Source organism: Colius striatus, chromosome 6, assembly GCF_028858725.1.
Source record: "Colius striatus isolate bColStr4 chromosome 6, bColStr4.1.hap1, whole genome shotgun sequence".
Classification (NCBI taxonomy): Eukaryota; Metazoa; Chordata; class Aves; order Coliiformes; family Coliidae; genus Colius; species Colius striatus.
Window position 1 is genome coordinate 2,606,690 of NC_084764.1, and position 25,670 is coordinate 2,632,359.

The 25,670-nt window shown below is 42.6% G+C and overlaps 3 protein-coding genes across 6 annotated transcripts in view; 1 reads left to right on the forward strand and 2 right to left on the reverse strand.

Moving 5' to 3' along the window:
- Positions 1-1,181, reverse strand: part of ZNF106 (zinc finger protein 106) — a 39,651-nt gene extending 38,470 nt beyond the window's left edge. The window contains exon 1 of the mRNA XM_061997950.1: positions 1,094-1,181. The gene's annotated coding sequence lies outside the window, so the exon portion shown is untranslated. The remainder of the gene's footprint in view (positions 1-1,093) is intronic.
- SNAP23 (synaptosome associated protein 23) lies at positions 65-19,388 on the forward strand. 3 transcript variants are annotated; one of them, XM_061997957.1, is made up of 8 exons: positions 65-344; positions 6,949-7,054; positions 7,618-7,659; positions 8,340-8,388; positions 8,896-9,013; positions 12,143-12,295; positions 12,855-12,999; positions 15,528-19,388. In XM_061997957.1, exons 2-8 carry the CDS (start codon positions 6,998-7,000, stop codon positions 15,591-15,593), a joined length of 630 nt encoding a protein of 209 aa, XP_061853941.1. In that variant the 5' UTR covers positions 65-344; positions 6,949-6,997; the 3' UTR covers positions 15,594-19,388. The 3 variants fall into 3 exon arrangements, with proteins under 3 accessions (XP_061853941.1, XP_061853940.1, XP_061853942.1); XM_061997956.1 differs by lacking the exon at positions 65-344 and adding an exon at positions 1,218-1,368; XM_061997958.1 differs by lacking the exon at positions 65-344 and adding an exon at positions 1,696-1,825.
- LRRC57 (leucine rich repeat containing 57) lies at positions 18,603-25,625 on the reverse strand. Of its 2 annotated transcripts, none has more exons than XM_061997953.1 (6): positions 25,511-25,625; positions 24,640-24,802; positions 22,726-22,861; positions 21,492-21,760; positions 20,487-20,672; positions 18,603-19,920 (listed from the first exon to the last, which is right to left on the reverse strand). In XM_061997953.1, exons 2-6 carry the CDS (start codon positions 24,721-24,723, stop codon positions 19,879-19,881), a joined length of 717 nt encoding a protein of 238 aa, XP_061853937.1. In that variant the 5' UTR covers positions 24,724-24,802; positions 25,511-25,625; the 3' UTR covers positions 18,603-19,878. The 2 variants fall into 2 exon arrangements, with proteins under 2 accessions (XP_061853937.1, XP_061853936.1); XM_061997952.1 differs by having other exon boundaries at positions 18,782-19,920; positions 24,640-24,818.
- Positions 25,626-25,670: the final 45 nt, after the last annotated feature.

A 25,670-nucleotide genomic window follows, 5' to 3' on the forward strand; every position in this document is an offset into this window, starting at 1 on the left:
GTACGCCTGCGCCTACGCCGGGCCTGCCGGGAAATGTAGTCCAGGCGGAGGGATACCTGGTGCGTGAGGGAGCGCTGCGTTGTGAGGGAGCGGCGCTTGCACTTGAGGGGCATTTACCGACCCGTAACGATAATAAACGTGATAGTTGTCTATCGACATAGCGCTATGGACACAATTAGTGCCACGGGACACAGGAGACCGCAGGATCTTCAGCAGCAAGAAGCCACCGACATCACACCGGACCAGGCCTGCCCGGGCAAGGGCTGCTGTGTCTGGGACATCTGCCCAAGGAGCGATCTCAGAGACACAAGGACAGGAGCCTGTGCTTGAGCTCGGGATGCATAGTATGTAATAACCCTTGTTCCACTGGGATGTTTTGTGAAGGAAAGGCTGTGGGACCTGGGACTGTTGCACCTAGAAAAGACTGAGAGGGGCAGCTCATCAACACTTGGAAGTACCTAAAGGCTGGGAGTCAGGAGGATGGGGTCACATTTTCTGTAGTCTCCAGTGGCAGAACTGGGGGTAATAAACATCAGCCGGAACACAAAAAGTTCCACTTAAACACAAGGAGAAAGTTGTTTGGTGCTGAGCCTGGCCCAGGCTGCCCAGGGAGAGTGTGGAGGCTCCTTCTCTGGAAGTTTCCAAACCTGCCTGGACACGTTCCCGTGTGATGTGATGGGAGTGGAACCTGCTTTAGCAGGGGCTGGGCTGGATGAGCGCTAGAGGTCCCTTCCAAACCTGACCATTCTGTGATTCTAAGTCTACATGGGCCCTGAGCATCCTGAATGGGACAGAAGGGACAGCAAGGCTTGGGGCTGCAACTGCAGCAGTTCCACTGGAAGAAGGACTTAGCAGAACCTTAAAGATCCATGTCAGCTGCTGCGGGCTGCATTGCTGTGAGCGCTCCCAGCAGCGTTCTGACTTAGCAGCCTTACACTCAGCCCTGGGAACAGCAACAACAGATTTACGCAGAGAAAAACCCCACTGACCTACCCAGGGCTAGTTCTGAACCGTATGTAGACGTAGCTGTAGCCAACACAGACTGATCGCCCTCAAGCTGAGGGGGCGGCAAAGCGCGCGAACCAGCCCTCACCTGGCGCCATCTTGGGTGTCCGGAGGCCGCTCCCGCCGCTGCGCTTGCGTGAGGGTGACGGAGCCATCCGGCCTTGGCCGCCCTGCCGGGCGCGGCGCTGCCCCCGGTGGGCCGTCCTGCCTCCCGCTTCCGGGGGGTTGGGCAGTGACGCGGTGCGGGCCGGCGCGGTGCGGGCCGGCGGGTGCGACATGGGCGCTTAAAGGGGCGGCTGGGCACGGCACGGCTCGACGAGGAGGGGACGGTTGTGTGGCGTGGGGGAGTGGCGGCGCTCGGAGGTACGGGGTGGTTTGGGCTGGTCGGCTCCCGGCGCCTCTGGCGGGGTGGCCGGCTGAGGGAGCCGGTGTGTGGCCGCCTCCCCGCCGCGTAGCGCCTCAGCGGGGCGGCTCCGGCAGCGCTGGCCCAGCGGGGCCGCCCCGGCGCGGCTGCCGGCCCGGGCGGTCAGCGCGGGGTAACGGGGCGGCGGGGACGCGGCCTGCTGCGGGGCCGGGAGGGTCCTGCGAGCTCCCGCCTCAGCCGCGGGCCGTGCCTGAGCCTTCGTGTGCTGGGAGGCCTCGGCCGGCTCTTCTGGCGGGGGGCGTCAGGGCTGTTTCCAGGTGGTTTTTACTTGCTTAATGAGGACTCTGGAATTGAGCTGTGACTAGGATTCAGGAGAAAACTCTTCTCTTGCCTCCCCCTTTGTAAAAGCGCGGTACATCTTGCTGCCTGTAGACGAATCGATGAAGTGCTGTTGTGGTACGTAGTAAGCAATAAGTATCAGAAGCAGTCTGTATGCCTGTGCTTCTCCTAATTGTCCATTTGGATGCCTTTGGCGCTTCTGGGAAACTCATGAAGACTCGAGTTTATGTTTGACTTTTTTTATGCTTTTTTTCCCCTTTGGATTTCAGTTTCACACAGTGAAGGTTATCAAATCAACCCACATGATTTGACAAGCTAAGCAAACTTTGGGAGTTTCTTTGTGCTACTTCTCTAGCTGTTTACCTTCCCCTTTTTCACTCCCTTATAAAGAGTGGTGGATGCTCAGTCTTCAGAACTAAGCAGCTGAGTGTTGCTTTCTTTCTTTTTCATAAACCTATATGTGTCAGAGAGAACAGCTATTTAGGAAGCTGTTTGGGGACAAAGGAAAAGTCTATGGTGTCAGTTGGTTAATTCACTAACTTGAGTGATTAATTGCTTACTGATAGTCTAGTAGTAACCAAGCAATGTGCCTGACCTCCCTTGCTCTGTGGTGTTTGAAGTAGTTTCTCACACGGCACAGTTCATGTCAGTTGAAGAAATGGATTCTGCTGCTGTCTGTATGTGGTTGTAGGGTTGATCGTTAACTTGTCTTGGCCGGTAACTAATTTGTAAGAGGTATCACGAGGCTTTTCCAGAGACAAAAATGAAGTGTTGAGATGAGCATAGAACTGAACACACAGCGCTGACGAGGTGGCATTACTAGCGCCTACTCTGCGCTATCGCCTCTGAGCAATGTGTTGAGGAAGCTGATAAGGGAGCAGGAAATATGCAGAGCAGTGTCTTGTTTGCGGGCTCTGACCTTTTCTCACAGGGTCACAGATGCTTTATTCATTTATCTTGTAGGCATGATCATATGGAGGAGAACACTTATGAATATGTTCAGGGTGAGTGTGAGGAGGATGGAGCCAGGCTGTTCTCAGTGATGGCCAATGACAGGACAAGGGGCAACAGGTACAAGTTGGAACAGAAGAGATGCCAAAGAACCACAAAGAAAAACTTCTGCAGTGTGAGGGAGCACTGGCAGGGGCTGCCCAGATGGGCTGTGGAGTCCCCTTCTCTGGGGACATTCCAAACCCCCCTGGACAAGTTCCTGTGTGACCTACTGTAGGTGGTCCTGCTCTGGCAGCAGGGTTGGACTGGGTGAGCTTTTGAGGTCCTTTCCAATCCTTACAATTTTGTGATCCTGGTGTTGATGCTTTGTACCACCCTGCATTAGCTGGGCCAAACTTCAGCTGCCCAACAAGTAGGATAACTGAGTTTTAAAAAAATAACTGCTACTTTAGTGAGATGAAGAATTTGAAAGAACAAAAAAACCCACACCCTAGTCTTCAATACAAATCCATCTAACTTGCAAGCTAACTTTTAATCTTTGCAAGAATGTACAGAGAATTCATAAGTAAGGTTCATGTATTTCTAAGAATATTGTTTCATGTTTTCCTGGGGGGAATGCAACAGCTTGTTTTACAAAAGGAACTGAGAGAGCATCCGTTACTGTACGGAGGGGTTGGACTACATGATCTCTAAAGGTCCCTTCTCACCCCTACCATTCTATGATTTTATGGCATCACTCTTTTTCTGTTGTCTCCAGGACAAAGGGTGATGGAAAGAAGCTGGAACAGAAAAAGTTCCAATTAAACATAAGGGAAAGCCATTTGACTGTTGAGGTGAGGGAGCCCTGGCCCAGGCTGCCCAGAGAGGCTGCGGAGGCTCCTTCTCTCTCTGGAGGCCTTCAGAACCCACTTGGGCACATTCCTGTGTGAACTGATCCAGGTGGGACCTGCTTTGGTGGGGGATTGGACTGGATGATCTCTAAAGGACCCTTCCAACCCCTACCATTGTATGATAGCTCATGAGATAGCAGCTTTCAGGCAGTTGCTGTAACAGCAGGGTTGTGTCATCTCTTAGTTCCTACCTTTGTAGTAAGATTACCCAAAAGGAGGCACAGGCTGCATTTCTTAATCGTACTTTCAGATGTATTGGTTAGTAACTACTATTTAACATTTCTTCCTTGATATGTATATGAATCACAACTGGTGAACTGGGAATTGTAAGACTTTTAAGTTTCAATACTTTGATGGGTTACTTACTGGTGGATTATGTTCAAAGGAATAAAGTACAAGCATTACGTTCTGATTTCTCTGAAATGAAGAGGTAGCCAAATATAATGATCTGGAAATAGAAGGGGTAAGATGTTTTTTTCATATCATGACCTCATGAAAACTTGTAACTGTGTTATACATGTATGAAAGTTTTCCACTCAACTCTGCTACATTTAGTTCCCCACTGCCAAAAGCTTTCAGCAGATTTTGAAGAGGAAAAGAACAGGAAGGTGTAAGCACAGATTCTAGCTAGAACACTTTGTAGGAGTTGCGTGGTTTTCATTCACAGCTATGTTGAAATACATTTCACTAGTTTTTTTTTGCAGTCTGGTAGCTGAGTAAATACTGCAGAGTACTTTTTTGATAACAAAAGTAAATACAGCTGACTCGACATCATTCTTTAAAGGAGTTCTACTTTATATTTGGATACCTCAGTTTGTTATTGGCAACTAACCACTCTAGAGAGAGTCATAGTTGTATAATGGTAGGGGTTGGAAGAGAACTTTTCCCCTCTTACTGGTGGTTTGTTTTTCAATGTGTTCTTCCTGAACTTGTTCTACTGGCACAGGACAACATTGTGGTAGCATTGAATAAAACACAAAACTCAGTATCTGGCCTGATAAAGTATCCCAGAATCACAGAATATTCTTTCTTCAAACTCTGAGTGCTTTCTTGACATGTCAGTAACAGTATAATGTATTTCCCAACATATATTCAAAGAGAAGAGTCTTATTACCCATTCAAGGCTTACTTATATGTGTTTGAGACTATTATTGTCAGGCCTTTACCTCAAAAGCAAAGAAACTGTTCTTGTATTTTGTGGTGTTGTCCGTAATATGGCTCTTTGGTGACTCAAATAGGACACGGGGAAGTGCTCAAGTTGTGGCAGGAGAGGTTTAGATAGGAGATTAAGAAGGCCTTTTTCACCAGGAGAGTGAAGCACTGGAACATGCTGCCTGGGGAGGTGATGGAGTCCCCATCCCTTGACGTATTTAAAAGCCACGTAGCTGAGGTGCTGAGGGACATGGTTTAGTAGTGGGCTTGGCAGTGTTAGGTGAATGGTTGGACTTGATGATCTTTAAGGTCTTTTCCAACCAAAATGATTATTCTGTGAAATACAGCTTTTGAGCTGGACTTACGTTCTACAGCCAGCAGTTGTGCTCATGCTGCTGGTATGTGAACTCCTTGTTAGCCACAGCTGCAAAGGGAAGCAGGACATGATTGCTCTGGGAATACAGCTGCATTTCCATCTCTGTTCTACAATTCAATGGGATTTGTGAGAAGCTGTTGTATTCATAGGGTGGGGCTGTGATATTGCTTTCACTCTCCAAGATGAGACATATTTTATGGCTCCAAGCTGCAGAAGTACCTGTGTGTTGCATCCACAGTAGAGAAAGGCTGGCCAAGCATGCAGCAATTACAGTAATGCACATATTTCTTGTTCAGTGCAACTAGGTAATTGAAATTCCAGCCTGATTCTGAATATTATGTAAGTGTGAGGGCTTCACCCAAAGAACCAGCTCTTTTTTTTTCCTGTGCTTAATCTGACTAAATGTAAATAGGCCCTTTCTTCCCTGTCCTTGCTGCAAACCAGCTTGAAGGGCATTCCCAAATTCAGAGTTGGTACTGAGCTGCCCTAAGCAAACCTCATGGAAGGAGCTTAACCCTGTGAATTGAAAGATAACTGATTACATAGTGAAACTGGACTTCTGCAAATTGAGCTACTTGGTGTTGTGTGTCTGATTTCTTTAATGATGGAAGAAACTGACTTGTGTTCGCAGCTACTTAGAAGAACCCTCAGTAGAGCTGTAGTCTGGGGTTGAGGAGGTATGCTAGGTGTCAAAGGCCAGACCCAGTGAAGTATCCCCTAATGAAAGGGATTAGGTGTCTTGACTTCACTCTGAGGTATGCACACTTCCTGCAAAGAGCTGTGAGCTGTATCCATTCTCTAGCTAACAGCTGTGGGTAAATGTGCAGGAATTTGCCCTTCTAGGAGCAGTTATAACTTTGTATCTTCCAAAACATTGATGGTGTAGGGAAACAGTTCTGTTAATGAAGCAGGTCATTTGGAGTGGTCGCAATGGATGATGTGAGTTTAATTGGCAGTTACTCCTGTGAAAGAGGAAGGGTTAATGTGAAGTTAAGGGGAAAATTAGTTTTTAAAAATCCTCTTGTTGCTCAGTTTATCTAATTAAATCCTTCTATAGCCTGGAAGCTCTTCTCATTGTAGGCATCCCAGCTGTATTACATTCCTCAACAAAAACGCAGAGTTTCAGTTCTGAGAAACCTGGCTCTGACAAGAATATATTTATTAGTGTGTTTGCTTTTCTCTTGTCTCTTCAGGCAAAAATATATATTCTGTTTGTAGCAGAAGTTAAATCATGTTGTGTTGGCACTTCAGATGTGAAAATCTTGATCCTGTCTTTGAGAAAGGGAGACTGGTAAACCTTTGCTAGAGTTGCAGATCTGCCACTTAAAACTTCTGCAAATCCCACTGCTCTTGAGAGTTTCACCATATCATAAGTATAACTGTTTCTAGTATGTTACTGGAATCGTTTTAAGTGGCACATGGTCTGTGAAGGTATTTCACCTTCTTCTATCTGTTGAAATCTCTCTAAGCAAAGGGGAAAAACACTTAAAGTATGTGCTAGCAACTGAAATGCTGTAATGACTTTCTTCCTGGGTTCCTGAGTAAATCAATATGATTTTCCAACATGGACAAGCTTTTTATTTTAAGACTTAATTTTGTTTTCGTTTGTTTTTTTTTTACCTTAAACTAACAATAGCGTTTAGAAATGTTTAGGAAGCCAAGTCCTGGAAAGGAAACTTTCACGTGCTGATTGTGCCTGCATTTCTGTTAGCTCTGTAGTTAGGTCATAGCAGCTGAATTATTCTTCTAGTGCCTTCTAGCCCTAACCAGATGTTTTATTAAGCAGAAGGGAGTGTGTAGGCTTTCTTTCTTTGAACTATGTTGTAGTTTCAACTCATAAAATAGCCTGATGCTTAACTGCCTTCTTACAGAGCGAATATTCTCCTTAACGTGATTACTTGCAAGTAATAGTTGCTCATCATGACTGACCTATCGCCTGAAGAAATTCAACTAAGAGCCAACCAAGTGACTGATGAGGTAAATATTATACAAAGCTATCTGAGATTACATTATTTATCTGCCATGATTGCAATGTATTCTAAAAACACAATCAGTCTAGGATAATCACTCTAGAAGCGTATAGATGAATGGCTCAATCTCTTACTTGTGAAATAGTGGAGTAAACACTGTTCTTCAGAGAATGAATTTATGCTTCTTAAGTGTAAAGTCAGCTGCTTGACTGAATACCAATCACCCAGTCCTGATTCCTGAGATAATGCAGGCTGAGTACTTATGCTATTCTTAATCATCTTGATACCACATGACTTTTAGTTAACTAAGAAGTAATTGGAATATATTTTCTTTGCATATTTCATTGCAAAGACATTACAAAAGTACTAACAAGTACTAAAAGCAGAAAGTTTGCTAGCTATGGAAAGAAAACTCTAGTGTGCTGTCACTGTGGCTCTGGTAGTGTGTGTTATATTTGGGCAGGCTAACAAGCCTTTGTATACTAGTTGTCGTGCTGCAATGAACTGAAAGAAGACTTTAAGACACTGGTATGTACTGTTAACATGCTCACTTTCTAATTGTCTTTCTAGTCTTTGGAAAGCACAAGAAGGATTCTTGGCTTGGCCATAGAGGTAAGGAAAAGCTGTTGAATTCCCTGGGGATTTATTGTTCTGTGCTTCCAGTTTAGTTCTAGACAGTTCTATGCTTCCAGTTTAAGGAAAGCGATGTGTGCAACTTGCATGCCTGGGATTCAAGACTTTGAGCCAGCAAAAAAATACCTGTACTATGGTATATTCCTCCCTGATGATTTCTTTTGCTTGGTTCTAAAATTAGTGATAGGCTGTTGTTTCCTTATCTCCTCTGAGTTTAGGAGAATGATGGTGCAGGCTTTGTTTTGCTTTCTTTTATTCTGTCTTCCAGGACTAAAGTCTTTTCAGCCCTATTGAAGGTTGTAGGCGTAAAGAATGAACTAAATGCTACTTTTTTGTAGCAAGACACAGCTAGATTAACTTTTTTTAGCTTGACATTGGTTGTAATTCTTAGATGGAATTATGACAACTTTATCATCTTGTTGTGGTGTAAAAATCACCAAAACCCATAATGTGAGATAAGCTACCAGTCTTAAGCATTACCCTAACATAGGATCTAATTTAGACCTTGGCATAGCTTTATTACAGAAGCTATTCCTAGTATAAAGAAGTATTGTATTATGAAATTCACTGGCTTATCAAATTTACTGTAGAGACCTTGTGATTTTGCACTGCTGTGTTCAAATCTAGTTCTATATCTGCAAATAAACTTTGTTCTGCAGTCCCAGGATGTCAGCATCAAAACTATTACCATGCTGGATGAACAAGGAGGTGAGTTCTTCCTTCTTCCTTTCCAACAATAAAAAAATACCATGGCATTACTTTTGTTGTTATTATTTTCTGACTAACAGAGAAAATATTATCCTTCAAGATTTGTTGCTGAAACCAAAGACTTATTAAAAAGTACTTATTTCAATAGTATTTCAAAGAGGTTTTAAAGTAGTTGAGAGGCTGTGTTAGCTACAATGTAATAGACCTCTGCTGCAGGAGCAATTGCTTTCCACCACAGCATGAATGTTAACTGTGTGCATTTATTTTTAGAGCAGCATTTCTGTCAGCACTTGTAGGACAGGGAAAATATTTTTCATGTAGTGAACAAAGTTTATCACTTAATCTGTCCTTAAAAATGATTTTCAAAATCCCAGATGACAGGAAAGAAAAAAGATGTTGATAATAAAGTTAGAACTGAAACTATAATGTTCCTGCTTGAAAGAAATAATATTGCACCTCCACCTTCCCCCAGTCCATGGTTGCTCAGGTTACTTGTTTGTCTTCTAGAACAACTAAATCGCATAGAAGAAGGTATGGACCAGATAAATAAGGATATGAGAGAAGCTGAGAAGACCCTGACAGAGCTCAACAAATGTTGTGGGCTCTGTGTCTGCCCTTGTAACAGGTCAGTTCAGTTGGTACTTGGGTCTGAAGTTCTGGAATATTCTCATAGCTAGTGTGCTGGGAGATGGTCACTAATAAAAGCTAATTAGAAAATCTCTGGGAAAGTTGACTGGTTTGATTTATGGAAGTGCACCCTACTAGAATTGTCTGGCAGCACCTAAAGCTTACTTGCATCTAACCATGTTTTGTGCCCCTTGCCCTGTAAATGCAGTATCCTATATGTCTAACACCCTGCAGAGTTTTGCCCTAATCTCATTAAAGCTTATCTTTCATAGAATGCTATTAATGCCCATACAGATGGGACCAAATCAGTCTGCAAATTGCTGTATGTAAGTGCCTGTCTGTTAGGAATGTGACTCAATATATGGGGGTTATTTCCACAAAAGTTAAGTAACTAACTTAAAAGCAAGACAACTTATATTTTGGAGAAGCGAAGTAGTAGTATTTCTGTAGGCATTTTAAAGTTTTTCATGCTTTAGGGAGGAAGAGAGAAGCTTTAATACTTTACAAGGGATTACATAAATTCTTGCAGACCTGCCTCACAGTACATTTACAACATCATGGCTACCACATCCAAGTCCCTTAAGAGTAACCTGTTCAGTCTGTGTTCATGCTAAATAGCTAAAAATGAGCAAAACAACCTCCTTGTCATTCAACTGAAAGGTAGCAGAAATGGAGGTGAAAATTCCTTTGAGTCGCTGAGTCTGCTTATCCACCAGAATAGCACTTGGAGATTTATCTCAGGTAAATAAGAATATGGCTTCTAAGGCTGAAAGTCTTGGAACTTCAATACATTGAAAAGGCAGATAGTTCTGTCCTGGCTGCTAGATGAGCGTGCTGCTTCGTGCTAGCTTTATCGGTCTGATGGACTTTGAGCATTTTCCCCCTCAGTCTTTGTTTTCTGTAGCTGACAGCCTTATTTCACAGAAGCTAAGCAGCTCGCTGACATGGAGCAAGCTCACCATTTGTGAACTCTCATGGCACTCCAAATACACACATAACAATAAAAGTGTTGTACCATAATGAGCAGTCATGTGCAGAGACATCTGCTAGAGAAGTAGAGAGCAATGAAGAAGAAACTCTGACAGCTTTTCATGTAGCTGCTGGTACATCAATTTTTCTGTCAATGTCAGAAGTTATTGCTCAGCTAACTATCCCCAAAGCTTTTTTTTCCAAAAAGCTAAGCCATAACATTTACTGAATTAAATATTGCTTTTCTCATGTCTTCTAGGTTAAGATTATTTCTAAAGGCATTGTGAAAACACAAAATACTGACAGTGATCTGTGTACTAATAACAATTTACTTGTTTGCTGGTCTTTACTATTCTTTCTTCTCCATTCCCTCCTAACACTGACGCTTGCTTTCTAAAAATGAAGACTAGGATAAGAAGCTGTGTTCACTTAACTGGTGAAAGTGGATTTTAGGACAAGGTCAGTCTTACTAGTGTGGATGTACATTTAACCATCTGTCTGAAGTGATGCTTCTGCTGGATTTATGCTTGCATGTGCATGATGTCTGCATGTAGGTCTCCTTGTGCCAGTGATGTTTTGTGATACTGATGTGAACAGAAAATGTCAGTTACTACAGAGTGTATTAGCTATGGAAATCTTAAACAACTGCTTGAGCTGCTGCTGGTTTGACAGGTTGTATAAATTGTCTCACAGCAATAAAACCTGGAAAGTGAACTTAGAGTAACTTGAAAAACATCTCTTAAAACTCAGGTGGTGAGAAGCTTTGGTCTTAACTGTGCTTTGTTTCAGCAACAATTCTGTTCTAGCTGCCTACTTCAAATGGGCAAGTAGTGTTCTATTCAATAAACTCCTCACAGTCACCTCAGGCACCTAAGACTTGGCAAATCCAGAAATCAAGCATGTAAAGCTCTCCCACTGTTGCAACTTTAACGTGAATGAAGTAAAATATAATGTTCAATCCAGTTGCAGTAAGCATTGAGATATTTAAGCCTGTGTATGCATGAGGAGCTAGCATTAGCTAGATTTCTTTAGGGTTCTGCTGAGTGCAGCAGTTGCATTATGAACTGAGAAACTACTCCATTTCTTCCCCTCGGATGTATTCATTTCTTCCTCTTGATACATTACTTTCATAGGATCTGACCTATGAAATTCAGTTTCCCATTTTGATTCCATCAATGCCAGAAGAATGAGGGGAATAATTATTCATTAAAGCTTTTGCACCTCTCCAAATGTAATATCTGGGCTACTGAAAGGCACTATAGATGTAGAAGCTGATTACCTGTAACTGTTAAGTTAGATGTGGTACAAAACATTACAGTTTTCCCTTCACGGGCTTTTAAAGAAGCAGAAAAAGCTTAAACCTGAAAATACCAGCTAACAAGGTGAACGTGAGAATATTCTTCTCAAAATGTTATTTAGGGTTCATGAGAACAAACACCAATTTAGATCAGTTGTTTTTCTCTTGTGTTTTCTTCCCCTTTTGCTTCTGTGGGTCTGATTCTTGAGATTGCTTTATGTCGTTGTGCTTGCTTTAGTTGTTTTTCTCTTCTGAATGATGTGGTAAAAGCGCAACAGTAAGTTGGTTTGTTGCTTTAATGGAGTTACTACAACTCCATTGCAGAATGAAGGTGCCATTTAAATGTGATTGCTGTCATTTCATAATGTTTCTCAGTTTAATATTGATTATCTGCAAAAAGAAAGACTTGACAACAGAAAATAATTGACCAAAAGCAATACTTTATGGTTTTCTTGCATAGTGTAGTGATTTGTTTTTAAGGGAGCTGTTTTCTTTCATCCTCATTTCTTCCCCAAAAAGTACGTTACCCTGACTCCAGGTTAACTCCTGTTGTAAACACAACTTCATGTTATGACAGTGTAAGCTTTCCTGTTACTGACATAAGCTTCCCCTCTTCTGGTAATGTGCAATACTTTAAGGAAGTTACTGTGTTTGTATTAAAGTTTAAGACTAAATTAATCCATGTCCCTAGAGTAACTCAGTTATGTTTGTACCATCTTGACATAAGTAGTACAGACAGAGTCTTTTCTAAACCTGGTATTTCAGAGCTGAGACAAATGTTTCTGCAAATGCTACATTAATACAGAACTTCAGTCAGGGAGCCTTCTGTAGCAGTTCAGATTTCTTATTTTTATGGAGTAGGACAAAGAACTTTGAAGCCAGCAAGGCATACAGAGCAACCTGGGGAGATGGAACTGAGAACTCGGCAGATCATGTGATATCCATGCAGCCACGAAGTATAAATCAGCAGCAGCCTCAGACTTCTGGAAGACCAAGTGGTGGATATATCACAAGGTTTGCTGCTTTATTTCTTCATCTCAAATGCAGAAATCTTACGTTACCAGTTGTCAGCTTTTCAGATGCCTTTTAGGTCAAGTTGCTAAATAGTGTTTTAGTACTGCTCAGTGGAATTGTTACTGCTTGGAGAGGAGATGGCAGACTTTCACATATTCAGTGTGGTAGTGCTCCTCATACACCTCCATTGGTTTGTTTAGTAGTGGCATTATCAGTCTGTTTCTGGATGTGAAGGCTATAGTGCTCAGATATTGAAGGGGCTGTTAAAAATACCAAGGACTTCTGTGGTCACAAAGTATATCTGAGACAAACTCATGTCTTAAAATAACAGCTACCAGAGGAAGTTTAAATTCTAAGGCTATTTTTGTAGTAGCAGCTAGCCTAGCACCTCTTTTCTGTGGGCTGATTGCTTGGAATACAGACTGTTTTAAAGGTGGGGAAAAAGATACCTTGGCTTGAATGTGTTGCCTGTCAGATTACTTGAACAGAAATTGCCTGTTGTAGGCAGGGAAAAGCAAGTCCTTGATTCTTGGAAACACTGTCTTAATTATTTGAACAGGATAACAAATGATGCCAGAGAAGATGAAATGGATGAAAATCTTGCTCAAGTGGGAAACATTCTTGGGAACTTGAAAAACATGGCTTTGGATATGGGCAATGAGATTGATGCCCAGAATAAACAAATAGACCGGATAAATGTCAAGGTAAGTGTTAAAGGTGTTTGCTTGCCTTCAGCTTAGAGGTCAGTACTGAGAACCCACAAGGAATGGGTTTACTGTCCTGTCTACTGGTATTTGCAGTAAATATGCCTTAGGATTATACCATCCTCTGGGCTGCAGTGATTGGAACAAGACTTGTATCTTGGTGTTTGGGGATGTCGCTGAAAATTCAAATGCTTCAGTGTGTCAGGAAACCTTAAAAATACAGCACAAGTCACTACTTCCTCAAAAGAACTGAACTGGGTTGAATCAAAAGGGCAAATATCTACTGGAAGTGTAACTGGCAGGTAGTTTCTTGCAGGGAATCTTGCATGTGGTAAGGAATAGATATTTGTAGCCATAGCAAGATTTATTCTGGAGTTCCTAAGAAGTTGCTATAATAATTGAATGTAAAATAAACCACAGGTAATTGAGTGCCCTAATTCTTGTGGATGGCTTAATATTGGGATGAGTTGTGGATGGGTTAATATTGGGGCTGGGGAGGCTTTGGAATAATAGATTTTGTACATGCACAGGGAAACATTCTGCCCTCATCTGCACATGAAGTTAATCATAGTAACAGGTTTTTATCGATGAATATTTTATTGCTTGAAGGATTAACTTCCCCAAAGAGATGAATCCTGTATAAATACATTAGGGGGATTTGCTTTCAGAGGCCAGCTTATGAGGAAGTTAGTTGTATTTTAGAAATCCCCATATTTCTGAAATCAATAGAAGCCTTTACAGGCTTCGTGGTTAAGAAAGGAAATGAAAGTTCTGATGAAGAGTGTATTGAAGATGTAAAAAGCAGAAGTGAACGACAATTGCTCTAATTAGAGATTTAAGAGAGAATGGGAAGTTAAAGATATCACTGAAATGCACAGTCAGGTTAAAAGCAAGAGGAATTTTCTCAAGTATACAGAGTTACTCTGACATAAATGCTGGTTATACTTCAGTCAACATCTCTGTTTGGCCTAGTAACGTAGGAGTTGTAGCATTAAGGCCAATCACCGTGACCTTATGGAGGATGCCTCAGTTGTCTCTCACTGTTCTCTGAAACTGCAGATCTGAAGTGATTATCAAGTAAAACAAGTCCATCTTCTAAAAGAAGATGGAAAGACTTAATCAGAGTTGAAAATGTGTGAAGTCTTTACAGCTTCTGAATTGAGAATAGCCTGTTCAAATTAATTGCAAGTGGGAATAACTCTTTTAATCAGTAGTGTTTCTGGTAGTTTCAAGCACCTGATTTGGCCTGATGCTCTTTCATTATACCAGTCTGAATGAATCTTGCTGATCCAGTCTTACAGCTATTAAAATATGACCTAAAAAAGTTAGAATCACTTCACAAAACAGCAATAGGAATGGAATTGCAGTTTCTGGCTTAGAGACTGGCAACCTGTCTTGGGGTACTTAATATTTTCTGCTGGTAACTATTTTTAAATCTAGTGAACAGTGTGGAAACCAAATTGAAATGTTGAGAGTAAATCTCCAAAGAGAAGTAGCATATAAAGCAGCAGTAAGTTTAACTTCAGAACAGAGTTGATGCTTTATTGTTAAATTCCAACTCACCTTGGAAATACACAGGCTTGCCAGGCTGGTTCTTAGTCTGAGTAAACCCCTAACAAAAGCTTATGTTACTGTCTTTTTCTTAGAAGAAGCTCTAGTAGATAGATCAATATTTTTTTCCCAAGTGTTGCAAACAGGTTAGTTTCTCACTTTTCTGTAGTAAATTATTGCCCCTCCCCAACCCTTGATCTGAAGGCTGGAAGGAGAGGAGGTAAAGGCTCTTCCCAGGGCCAATGTCATCTTCCCAGCCCATTGCACTACGAGGTCTGAAATGGCTAATACTTGGCACAGATAGGGCTTCTCAGGAGCCCCACTCATGGTGAGGGCAGAGGCTATTTCTGTGTTTATTGTCCCTCTTCCCCTTTTCCTACTGCAGGCTGGAAAATCAGGGAATTATTGAAGCTCCTTATCATACTTGGCAGTAAAACTGTGTTTTGAGACTTTGTTCAGCCTAGATGCTGTGGCTGACTTCAATTGTTTTACTATTAGAAGGCATCATAAAGTGCTTCTTACACAGGTGCCATGCTAGGAACTAGGTTATGACACTGGAAGATAAAACCCAGGGATGTGGACCAAGTGAAATAATTCTGACTATGCCCATAGGTCACTTCCAGTTTTGACTGTTACTTCTAGTCCCTAGCCACAAAGCTGTTCTCTACAGATCTGTAAGGTGTCTAAACACTTGGAGGGATTTTTTTATCCCCTTGCTCTGTTAACGTTATTCCTGACTTGCTGAGGCAAGCTGCTCAGTTTTGAGGGTCAGTGAAGCTGCTCTGTATCTGCCAAAATTGACAGCATAGGCTGACTTGGAGGGGGAGAATGATGGGGGCAGAAATCACTTCCAGCTTAGGAAAGTTGCTCCCATTCTATCTACCACAATAGTACCCTGCAACGGGAGACTGTGTGAGTTTGAATTTTGGAACTGCCTTGCCTGAGGTCTGTGAGTGATCTGTGACTTTCTCTTTCAGGCCGATACAAACAGGGACCGCATTGAGCAAGCCAACATCAGAGCCAAGAAACTAATTGACAATTGAAGTCTGTCATTTTTTGAATGACACTGTCTCTCCAGCTGCAAGCCACCATATTTATGGATCTGTGAAACTCCTATTCTGAGATAAGAGGGTCTGGGAAAAATGAAGCAGTAATTTTTTTTTCTGTAGGGATTCATTTTCTTGTGTCTTTTTTATTATTGCTTCTTGTAAATGTGGCCTTGACTCCAAGAAAGCAGCCAACATAGCTTCCTTCCCATCTGCCTTCAACTGCTCAGGGCTAAAAGTGTTATGGCTTTGAGAATCATCTTGCATGTTTTATTCTTCTTCCAGTCTTTTTTCCTGCACCCAAAATAGTCCTTTACCCCACTTGTTCAACTTCAGTAACCTGAATTCACAGCTGTGGAGAGTTGGAGAGGGCACTTTGCACTGTTTGAAATACCTCATAAGTTGAGTGTCTTCACTAAAATAGAGACTTGGTAAATATTTGTCTGATTTGTATGTCTAGCAGCTCAGCTGTAGTTTTACAACCCAAATCACATGATTGGTTTGAGATTTGAGTTGGTGGATTACAAAACCACATACTGCTTGTGGGTTGAGGGTTTTAAATCACTTTGTAACCACACAAACTTTAATGTAAAGGTAACTGAAGGGATTTATAAGTTTCAGTTTCTTTAATGTAAACTGATATGGGTTGGGAGGTCATGACTAGGAAATCATGCTGCATTGTTCTGGCAATATTTGTTGTTTGTGTGTATGTACCTGATGGAAACCCCATGCAGGTGTAAGTAGAAGCAAATAAACCTATTTCCCCCAAAATATTTATTTGATTAAAAAAAATGATGCTCCTTCTTTGAAAATTAACTCTTCAGTGCATGAATGATGCATCTTAACTAGAGGAGACTGAGTAGAAAAGCATGCAGCTTTCTTGCATCCCACACCAGATTTTATTGTGGCCTTTCACAGGAGTTCAGTTTCTGCCTTTCTCCAGTGCAAAAAAGTTGGTACAGAGTTTGCTCTCAGCAATGACTTTGAGGGAGCTTCTTAAACTCAGAGAAAACAGAAACTTAGTATTAAACTTCTCTGGAGGAAGCTGTACCTATTTAAGAACTGTATGCTAGTTCTAAATGGATTCCTGACTGGTTATTATTGCAGGCTTTGGGACTGGCAATTGGAAATACTACACATCCAAGTTACCTGCAACTAAAACATTTCTGTTCTGTTGCTGAGTAGAGGAGTTTCTGACCAGGTGAGGTAAAGCTCCCTCCCTATGAAAACCCCACCATTTTGCTTTTACTGTAACAATATCAGGTTTATTCCCAGGTTTTTCTGGGGATTTTTTTGCCAATGAGCTGTATATTTTTAACTCAACCCAGCAATATCTTATGACTGTTATAAAGGTTAAAATGATGCTTTGGATTAAGCTGTGATACTTGATGCTGGATGGCAAAAATCTTCAAATTAAAGTGATTGGAGGAATAGCTTTATAAAGCATTGTGTGGTCATTTTGGAAAGAGTCTGCAAATATCCTGTAGCCATTAATAATGAAGCCCAGAGCTAGAAAGATGACATTAATCTGCTGAAATGTAAGACCAAGTGTCAAGTGTTTTTGTTTTCTTCTTAGTAGAAACAGAGTCAGTATTAGTGATATATTCTCAATTCACTCCTAGAACAACAAAATGAAGCACAAACAAGAACAATTTAAAAAAGCTGACCAAAGGATGGAGCTGTTGCATGTAATAGGCCAGTGGCAGACTGTTATGTGAATAAGGTAAAGTGATTTTTGGGGACTGGATACTTCAGTAGCATGTGGTTTTGGTTTCTGTCTAGCTTCCAGTAATTGTTGGAAAGCTAATGGATTTTACAGTCTTATTATCCACCCCATTAGCAAATGAAGATTATGTGCTTAAAAACACAAGTAGCAAAGAAGTACTTTCAAGAACATTGTAGTAAATCTCTAACAACTGTTTGCATGGGAATGCATTGGGGGCTTCACTTCCTACAAACTTCAGGTGAACTGAAGGAATGTTTGCTGCTGATAGTGAAAGCAAAGTATACATTACTTAATGATGATTGTTTCCTGGAACAGAAGACCAAAGCAGTTACCTTTTTCTGCTGAAAACAGCAAAAACAGTGCAAACCTGCTCTGTAGCATTTGGACATTCCAAACCTTGGAATGTTTTTCTCTCTTGCCATTAGAGATACATGTTCTTGACTTCCTGAGCTCTTAACAACAAATTAGCACCTTGGTCTGAGAGAATGCTGTGATGGATTTATCAGAGTTGTAAGATTGCAATGAATACCATGTATGGAAATAACTTCTGAGACTCTAAGCTTGACTATTAGCAGAATATCAGTGCTGGTGTTTTTGATGCAGCAAGAGTCAAATCTGTGAGAGAGTTGGTGCTTTCATGTTATTTAACAACAGTCTGCTTCTTGGATTGTCTTAGTGTTGTCTGTAGAATAGATGCTTAATTTCTGTATCTATGGGATGGAATCAATACTTGTTCATCTTTGTATTTCTAAATGCTATTAAGAATGAAGGTTTACAGTTCCTGCTTTTGATTGTTGAACTACATATTGTGAACAAAAAATATATACTTTTGTAACTGAATGTGTTTTAAAACTATTTTTCTCACAAATGTCTTTGTTTAACAGTTTCCTGTCCTTGAAAAAACTTGGCAGAACTAGTTGCTACTCTGCAACTAGGAAGTGTCCTTTCTATTTATATTTCACAGAAAGCCTAATGCTAACAAAGGAATGGGTGTGGTTGGGAAGAGAATATTATCTTCCTTAACTCTCTAGTTTTCATGCCTGCATAATCAAAAACCACCTAACTTTCAAGTATGAAGTATGTTCATCACTTCTTTGAAAGACTGGGACTTTACATGGGACTGTATTTCAGGATGAGAAAGGAACTAAGGAAAATCATTTGAACTTTCTAGTCAAGTGTTAGTAACAGCTGCCCAGCAAACAGGTAGTTTGCCAATGCAGTTTCTCTTGAGGCTGTTAAAGTTGTATTTCCTCTGATGGTAGAGCCTCAGATTCCCTCAATGCTCTTAGTGGTAGAAAGGGGGGAAATAGAGATGTGCATTCATTTGCAGCACTTTTATGTTCCAAGAGAATAGTGATATCTGGGAGTGGCTCAGAAGTACTTCCCTTAGTATCAGTAATTAATGTACAATGGTCTCATTAGGAATAGATGGTGTCTGCTTATCTTGCCAAGAAGTGCATGTAGTACAACTCCTACTTGATGGTTCTAGGCATGCAGTACGTGGTATATGAATTAATCCTGAAGTGTTGGCATCCTCAAATCCGTTGCATTCTCATAGCAGTGTTGAAATGTAGCTGGTTCCAAGAACTGATGGAACCCAGCAGCAAAGTGGTAGCTTTCAGTGCTAGCTTAAGACTACTTGTTCAAGTGACAGCAGCAGTTGCACTAAATCAACTGGAACTGGGTTTTTTTAAATGAATTTACTAAAATAAACAAGTACATTTTCCTTTTCAGTATAAGCTACATCATTGCATACATTTTCAGCTTCTCTAGGTGCTTTTGGTAATAAGGCAGTAGCAGTAGGCTGGTAACTAAAGCTTTCAGCATTGCTCTGTACACAAGGAGTCAGTGCAAGGTTGTTATATTTTCCAGCAATCTACATTTTCACTGAATAGGTTGAAGATGAACCTCATGTTTATTTGTTAGAGCTCAAGCAGAAGTGGACTGTAGTGCAATTCTTGCTTCTAGGGAAAGAAAGCCTGTACAGTAAAATATTAATGAATTGGATGATCAAACTATGATTTGTTCGCTGGAAGCAGTTAATAAAACACTAAACTTTGCCACAAGTATTTGTGCTTCATGAACTTACACAGGTTGTAAACTAAAACCCCATCTGTAAGAGTTCTTCTCTGTAGAATAGTGCTTACTGCAGGACAGAATGTTTCATATCTGCTTTGGTGGCAGAATTTCTACGTGCTATCACAGAAAAACATTTCCAGAAGAAATAATCAACAGGCAGCTTCTTGGCAGAAGGGAACTGGCAACTTTGAAACGTTCTTTTCCCTTCTCTGTGAAAGAACAAGCCCTGGTAAATGAGAATATGTAGTGTTAAAAGCTAGAGTGGCTCAAAAATCAAAACTGGCCCCTGGGCAGGTTCATCAGTCCAGTACCCGTGTTATCTAGTTTCAGTTGATTCAATGTGGCCTTACCAGACCATATCAGACTACAAGAGAGAAGAGTGCTCTATCTCCTTCAGCAGTCCTGGATTAAGTCAGTGAAGCAGATGCTTCAGACACCAACTCTTCTTACTGGGAATACACAGACTCGGCATAACGATCATGCAAACTTCTTCTTTGTGGCTGTAAATCTTTCCATGTACTAGAAAGAAAACAAAAAGAAATGCCAAGATCAGCAGTTAGGACAAGATTCATTAATATTGAAAGCAGCTCAGCTTCTGCTCTCTGACTCAAAAGCACTCTGCATCTAAAGCATATTCTCATTGTCCAGATGTCACTGGGAGAGCTTCACTTTCAAACCAACAAGAAGACCTCACAATTTTTCTGCTCTTAGCTGTAATTTAGATTAATGTTCTAGAAAGGAAGTTCTCACCACCCTGAACAGTCACACCTCAAGTGTTAAGGATGAGCTAACTTTAAACAGTTACAAGTGCTGTATCATATGAAACATCTACTATTTTTTGTCTCATCAACATGAACAAACACTTGCCATCACTGGCTACCCTTCGAAAGATGCTGATGAAAGAATCAGATCCCAGCTTCTAAGAGAAAGTTCATCTTTGAAGAACTCTTAAAATGCTTTTCAGGGGTTAGTTACAAATCCAGTACCGGTGACAATACCAAATAGACTGTGTTAGTGCTTTTGTTCACCAGCATAAAAACTGCTGAAGAGGTACTGGGTAAGGAAGACAAAAACATGACACAAACCTTGTCATAACCTTCCAGTTCTCTAAGTTTCTTTATTTCAAAGAGGTTGCCTTCTACTGCAAGCAGTGAGATCTGGGAGTCGCTGAGGATGCTCTGGGGAAGCATGCTGAGTTCTAGACAGTTTTCTTCTAAACGCAAGACTTTGAGGCGTGGACAGTGGGAGATCTGCACTGAGATCTGGGAAATCTGATAGAAATGAAACAGAAAGAGAAATAGGATTGAAGTGTTAGCAATCCATTGTTACTTAAAGGATTTGTTTCAGACTAATATGGAACAACTTCCATGTTGTAAATATAAACTACAGCAATAATAACTACTTCACAACGATGCATAAGCCAGTTAACTTTCTTCTATGATGACAAGAAGAAACATATCTGTTTATCAAGAACTGTTCCATAATTTCCTTTATGACCTAATTCAGGATTTGTTAGTTAGTCAAATCAGGCAGTTTATAGATTCATAGAATGGTGGGAGTCAGAAGGGACCTTTAGGGATCATCCAGTCCAACCCCCTGCAGAAGCCGGTTCACCTAGATCAGGTCACATAGTAATGTGTCCAGGTGGGTTTTGAAGACCTCCAAGGAAGGAGCCTCCACACCCTCCCTGGGCAGCCTGGGCCAGGGCTCCCTCACCTCAACAGGGAAAGAGTTTTTTCTTATGTTTAAATGGAACTGTTTGTGTCCCAGCCTCATCCCATCACCCCTTGTCCTGTTGCTAGATACAATAGAATAAAGGGATGTCCCAACCTCCTGACACCCACCATTTATATACTTGTAAAATTGAGATTCCCCCCTTCGGTCTTCTCTAGACTAAACAGCCCCAGGTCCCACAGCCTTTCCTCATAAGGATGTATCAGTCCATAAATTCCAGTTATGATCCCTCATTTCTGTTGCATCTTTTAGCTATAAAGTTTTGGTGGTTTCATCTCATGTTCTCTAGATGTACTAAGTCCAAGATAAACCATGTCCTAAAATCTATGTGTCCATAATGTCTTAGTTTACCAGACCTGATTCTGATTCAAATTGAGCTCAATGGCCTGCAATTCTCCCACGCTGTCGGGCACGTTCTGGATCTGGTTTCTGGAAAGATCTACCACGTCCAAGTGGCGAAGAGCACAGAGTTGTGTAGGTACAGTCCGCAGCTGATTTCCAGAAAGGCTCAGGCTTTTGAGCGCTGCAAGCTGTCCAAAGGCAGCAGGAAGCTGCCTCAAGTGATTGCCATTCACGTGTAATGTTTCCAGTTTTTTCAGTTTACACAGTTCCTCAGGTAAAGCAGCTGGAAAGAAATGACAGAAGAGGTGACCTGAACAAACAGCAGTAAAAATTCACACCCATTTCATTCAGTAAGGTTCTGCATGGGAAACGGTGCTGTGTTACTGTCATTTCTCACAGCATTCCTCCTCATTTCCTCACAAAGGAGCGGGTCCCTGCACACAAGCTTGCTGTCAACACTATCTTCCATAAACATCTGCAGACAGAGCAGACCTTCAAATCACAGGCTGAAAACACTGCTCTGAGAGAACTGCAGCCCACCAGTTATACTCCCTACTAACTACCTGGCCAACAAGCTGTATGACATTGGAAGTACAACACAATTCACAGCTTCATCTGCTACAGCCCTTGCAAGGTATTACTCAGCTCACTCAAAAGTAAGCTCTCAGATAATTCTTACCATACCAGCCCACAAGCCTTACCAGCTAAGCTCTGCTGGCATTCATTCGTCCTCACTTACATAACCTGTAGCACTCCTGAATTACCCCCAAGTCAAAGAGGTTTGTAAATTAAGTTTGTTTTTCATCAAGGCAGATAATAAATAAGGCAGAAGAAAGCTCAGTTTCTTGACCTCATGCCCTTGGATGTTTGTCCAACAGAAAAAGTATCAAACATTGAATGGCCAGCAACGTTTTCTACAGATGGTCTTCATTGCCTGCTCACTCTGCAAGAACTAAACCATCTGCCACTGTTAAACCTCCACATCACTCAAGCCACAGCACAGAAACCTTACAGTTGTAAGTACTTGCATGTCACATCAAACTGATAATACAATTAAGTTGGCAACCAGTTTTCAAGGCTTTATGGGTTTTGCTTTTTTTTTCCTGTACATGAACTGCAAAGGTTTCACTTCAGGTGATTCAATTCCTCGTTTACAACCTGTGAGAGTTAAATCATTACATTTAGGTTTAGATCGGAGGAGTCAGGTTATTATTTTGGGAATCTGTGGAGTTATTGATTGAGACATACCCAGTCTGTTGTTGTTTAGAATGAGGCTCTTCAAAAAGGAAAATTTCCCAATGAGTGGTGGCAAGAGCTCTATTTTGTTGTTGGACAAGTCTATTGTCCTTAAGTTGCTCGTTAGCTTCTGCAGATCTTCTGGAAACTACAGGGCAGGGAAAAAAAGACAACAGGATTTAAACAACTGCTACCACTTTGCATGTTCAAGTTAGCTTGAAATTTCAATTGATATTTGCAATGCTATTCCATACTGCCACGTGTATCAGTGATCCCCACCATGGGCAACTGAGTTGGCATATTTGCTTCATACCTATTTTTAAACATACTTCTTCAACTGAGGAAGGGAAAAGGGATATGAAGGATACACATAGGAAGAGTAGGTTTTAATCCAAAGAATTTAAATCAAAAAGGGAGATCTGGATGAGGGGACAGAGTGTACCCTTAGTCAGTTTGCAGATGACACCAGGCTGGGTGGAAGTGTCCATCTGCTTGAGGGTAGGGAAGCTTTACAGAGAGATCTAGAGAGGCTGGATGGCTGGGCCAAGGCCCATTCCATGAGTTTCAATAATGCCAAGTGTTGGGTCTTGCACTTGGGCTAAAATAACCCCCAACAGTGCTACAGGACTGGGGAGGAGTGGCTGGAAAGCTGCCAGGCAGAGAGGGACCTGGCAGTGTTGGTTGAACATGAGCCAGCAGTGTACCCAGGTGGCCAAGAAGGCTGATGGCATCCCGGCCCAGATCAGGAACAGTGTTGTCAGCAGGAGCAGGGAGGTGATCATTCCCCTGAACTCAGCTTTGGTGAGCCTGCATCTCCAACACTGTGTCCAGTTTTTGGCCCCAAACTGGATAGGATCCTGAGGCGGGCTACCAAGCTAGGAAAGGATTTGGAGCATGTATCAGATGAGGAAGGGCTGAGGGATCTGGGGCTGTTGAACCTGGAGAAAAGAAGGCTCGGAGGAGACCTCATCATTCTCTGCAACTACCTGAAAGGAAGTTGTAGCAAGGTGGGGATTGGGTCTAGTGACAAGCAATAGAACAAGAGGAAACGGCCTCATGTTGCCCCAGGGGAGGCTCATGCTGGATGTGAGGAGGAATTTCTTTGCTGCCAGGGCTGTCAGGCATTGGAACAGCTGCCCAGGGAGCTGCTGCAGTCACCCTCCCTGGGGTTTCATAGCCAGGTGGGTGTTGCACTGAGGGCAATGGGCTGGTGGGTGATAGGGCTGGGACAGAGGCTGCACTCCCTGAGCTTAAAGGTCTCTTCCAGCTGAAATGATTCTATGATCACACCAGCTCATTCTTGTTTTAGTCCTCTTGTGTGTTTCTCTGAAGTGTGCCTGCCATTTAAAAACCCTGTTCAGCTAGTTAACGCTTGCTAACAATAAACTTCAAGATAACTCCAGGTCAGTGAACAGCCTGTCCAAACTATTCATATGGCTGCAGTTCAATACAGCATCAGTAGCTAAACACAACCAATTGCAGAGTATCTCTGTAGGTAACAATGCCCTGACAGATAAATCCTTAATCAGAGGGCAGTGCAGTCAAAAATGTGCTCTGCCAAAAGGAGGAAATCCTTGAAATAATATTATCCATCACTATTTATGAGACACACATGTATGCAGTCCACTGTGACAAGGAGGTGAATTTTGATCTTTGATCTGCCTTGTGAGGAAATAAAACCTCTTTCCCTGTTGAGGTGAGGGAGCCCTGGCCCAGGCTGCCCAGGGAGGCTGTGGAGGCTCCCCTCTGGAAGGCTTCCAAACCCGCCTGGACACGTTCCTGTGTGACCTGATCTAGGTGGGACCTGCTTTGGTGGGGGGTTGGTGGCTGATCTCTAAAGGCCCCTTCCATCCCCTGCATTGTATGGTTCTGTGAAGCTGTGAGCCCTGCACGCCAACCGCCGCGTTTCCCTTCCCGCCACATTACCTCTGCCAGCCCCTTTCCCGTCAGCTGAAACACACCGGTTTTCTGTGCCGTCTCTAGGTGGGCTTTCAGCGCGCTGTTTCCCATCCTGACTCTTCTCCGTCAAGCCAACAGAGCTTGAGTGGTCGTCTCAGCCAGTTTCCCTCAGTTGTTCTGTGCCAGAGAGCTGCAAATCAAAGTCTCTGTAAGAAAGCAGATGTCAGAAGTCACTTGATGTGTCCCATCTCCAACGCCACGAGCATTTCAACACACTGAACCATTTCACTGCTGCATTTGCATCTCTCATAACTAAAACCTGAGCTGTGTGCCCTGCTCTAGGTGGTGCTGCTCTGGCAGGGGGGTTGCACTGGATGAGCTTTCCAGGTCCCTTCCAACCCCTCAGGTTCTGTGACTCGTTACAGCAGTTTGAATATTGAAACGATGCGACAAGTGTAGTTAAAACTAACTGGAAAACTGCACACTTCCCCCATTTCACCTTTTCTTCAGGGGTGGGGAAATTCTCCATGGAGACTGGCTGTGGTTTTACTGACATCTACCAGCACCGACATCTACCGCACTTTCATTTGCTTTTTTTTTGACACCTTTGTTCCATTCAGAGACTTCTTTGCTGACTCTAGATGCAGACACACGACATCCACCTCGGGGTTTAATCCCCGGGACACGCGAGGCCGGTGACAGGCCGAAGGATTTACTGCCAGCTTTGTGGCCGGCAGATGGGGACTAACGCCTAACGGAGCCCAAGCGAAGCAGCACTCCCTGCAACGGCGGCTGGCAGCGAGGGGGCGAGGGGCGAAGACCCGCTGCACGGCCCGGTCCCCCCAGCCCCGCCCCAGCCGCCCCAGCCCCACGGGGACCCGCCGGGAGCCCAACGCACCTGGACAGGCACTGCGCCGGCGAAGCCCCCCACACCGCCCCCACGCTCCGCCGCCACCCTCGGCACACCGAGGCGACACAAGCTCTTTCCCGGCTGCCCCGGAACCGGACGCGTCTCTCCGCGTTCTTCCTGCCACAACCAAGATGGCAGCGGGCGGCCC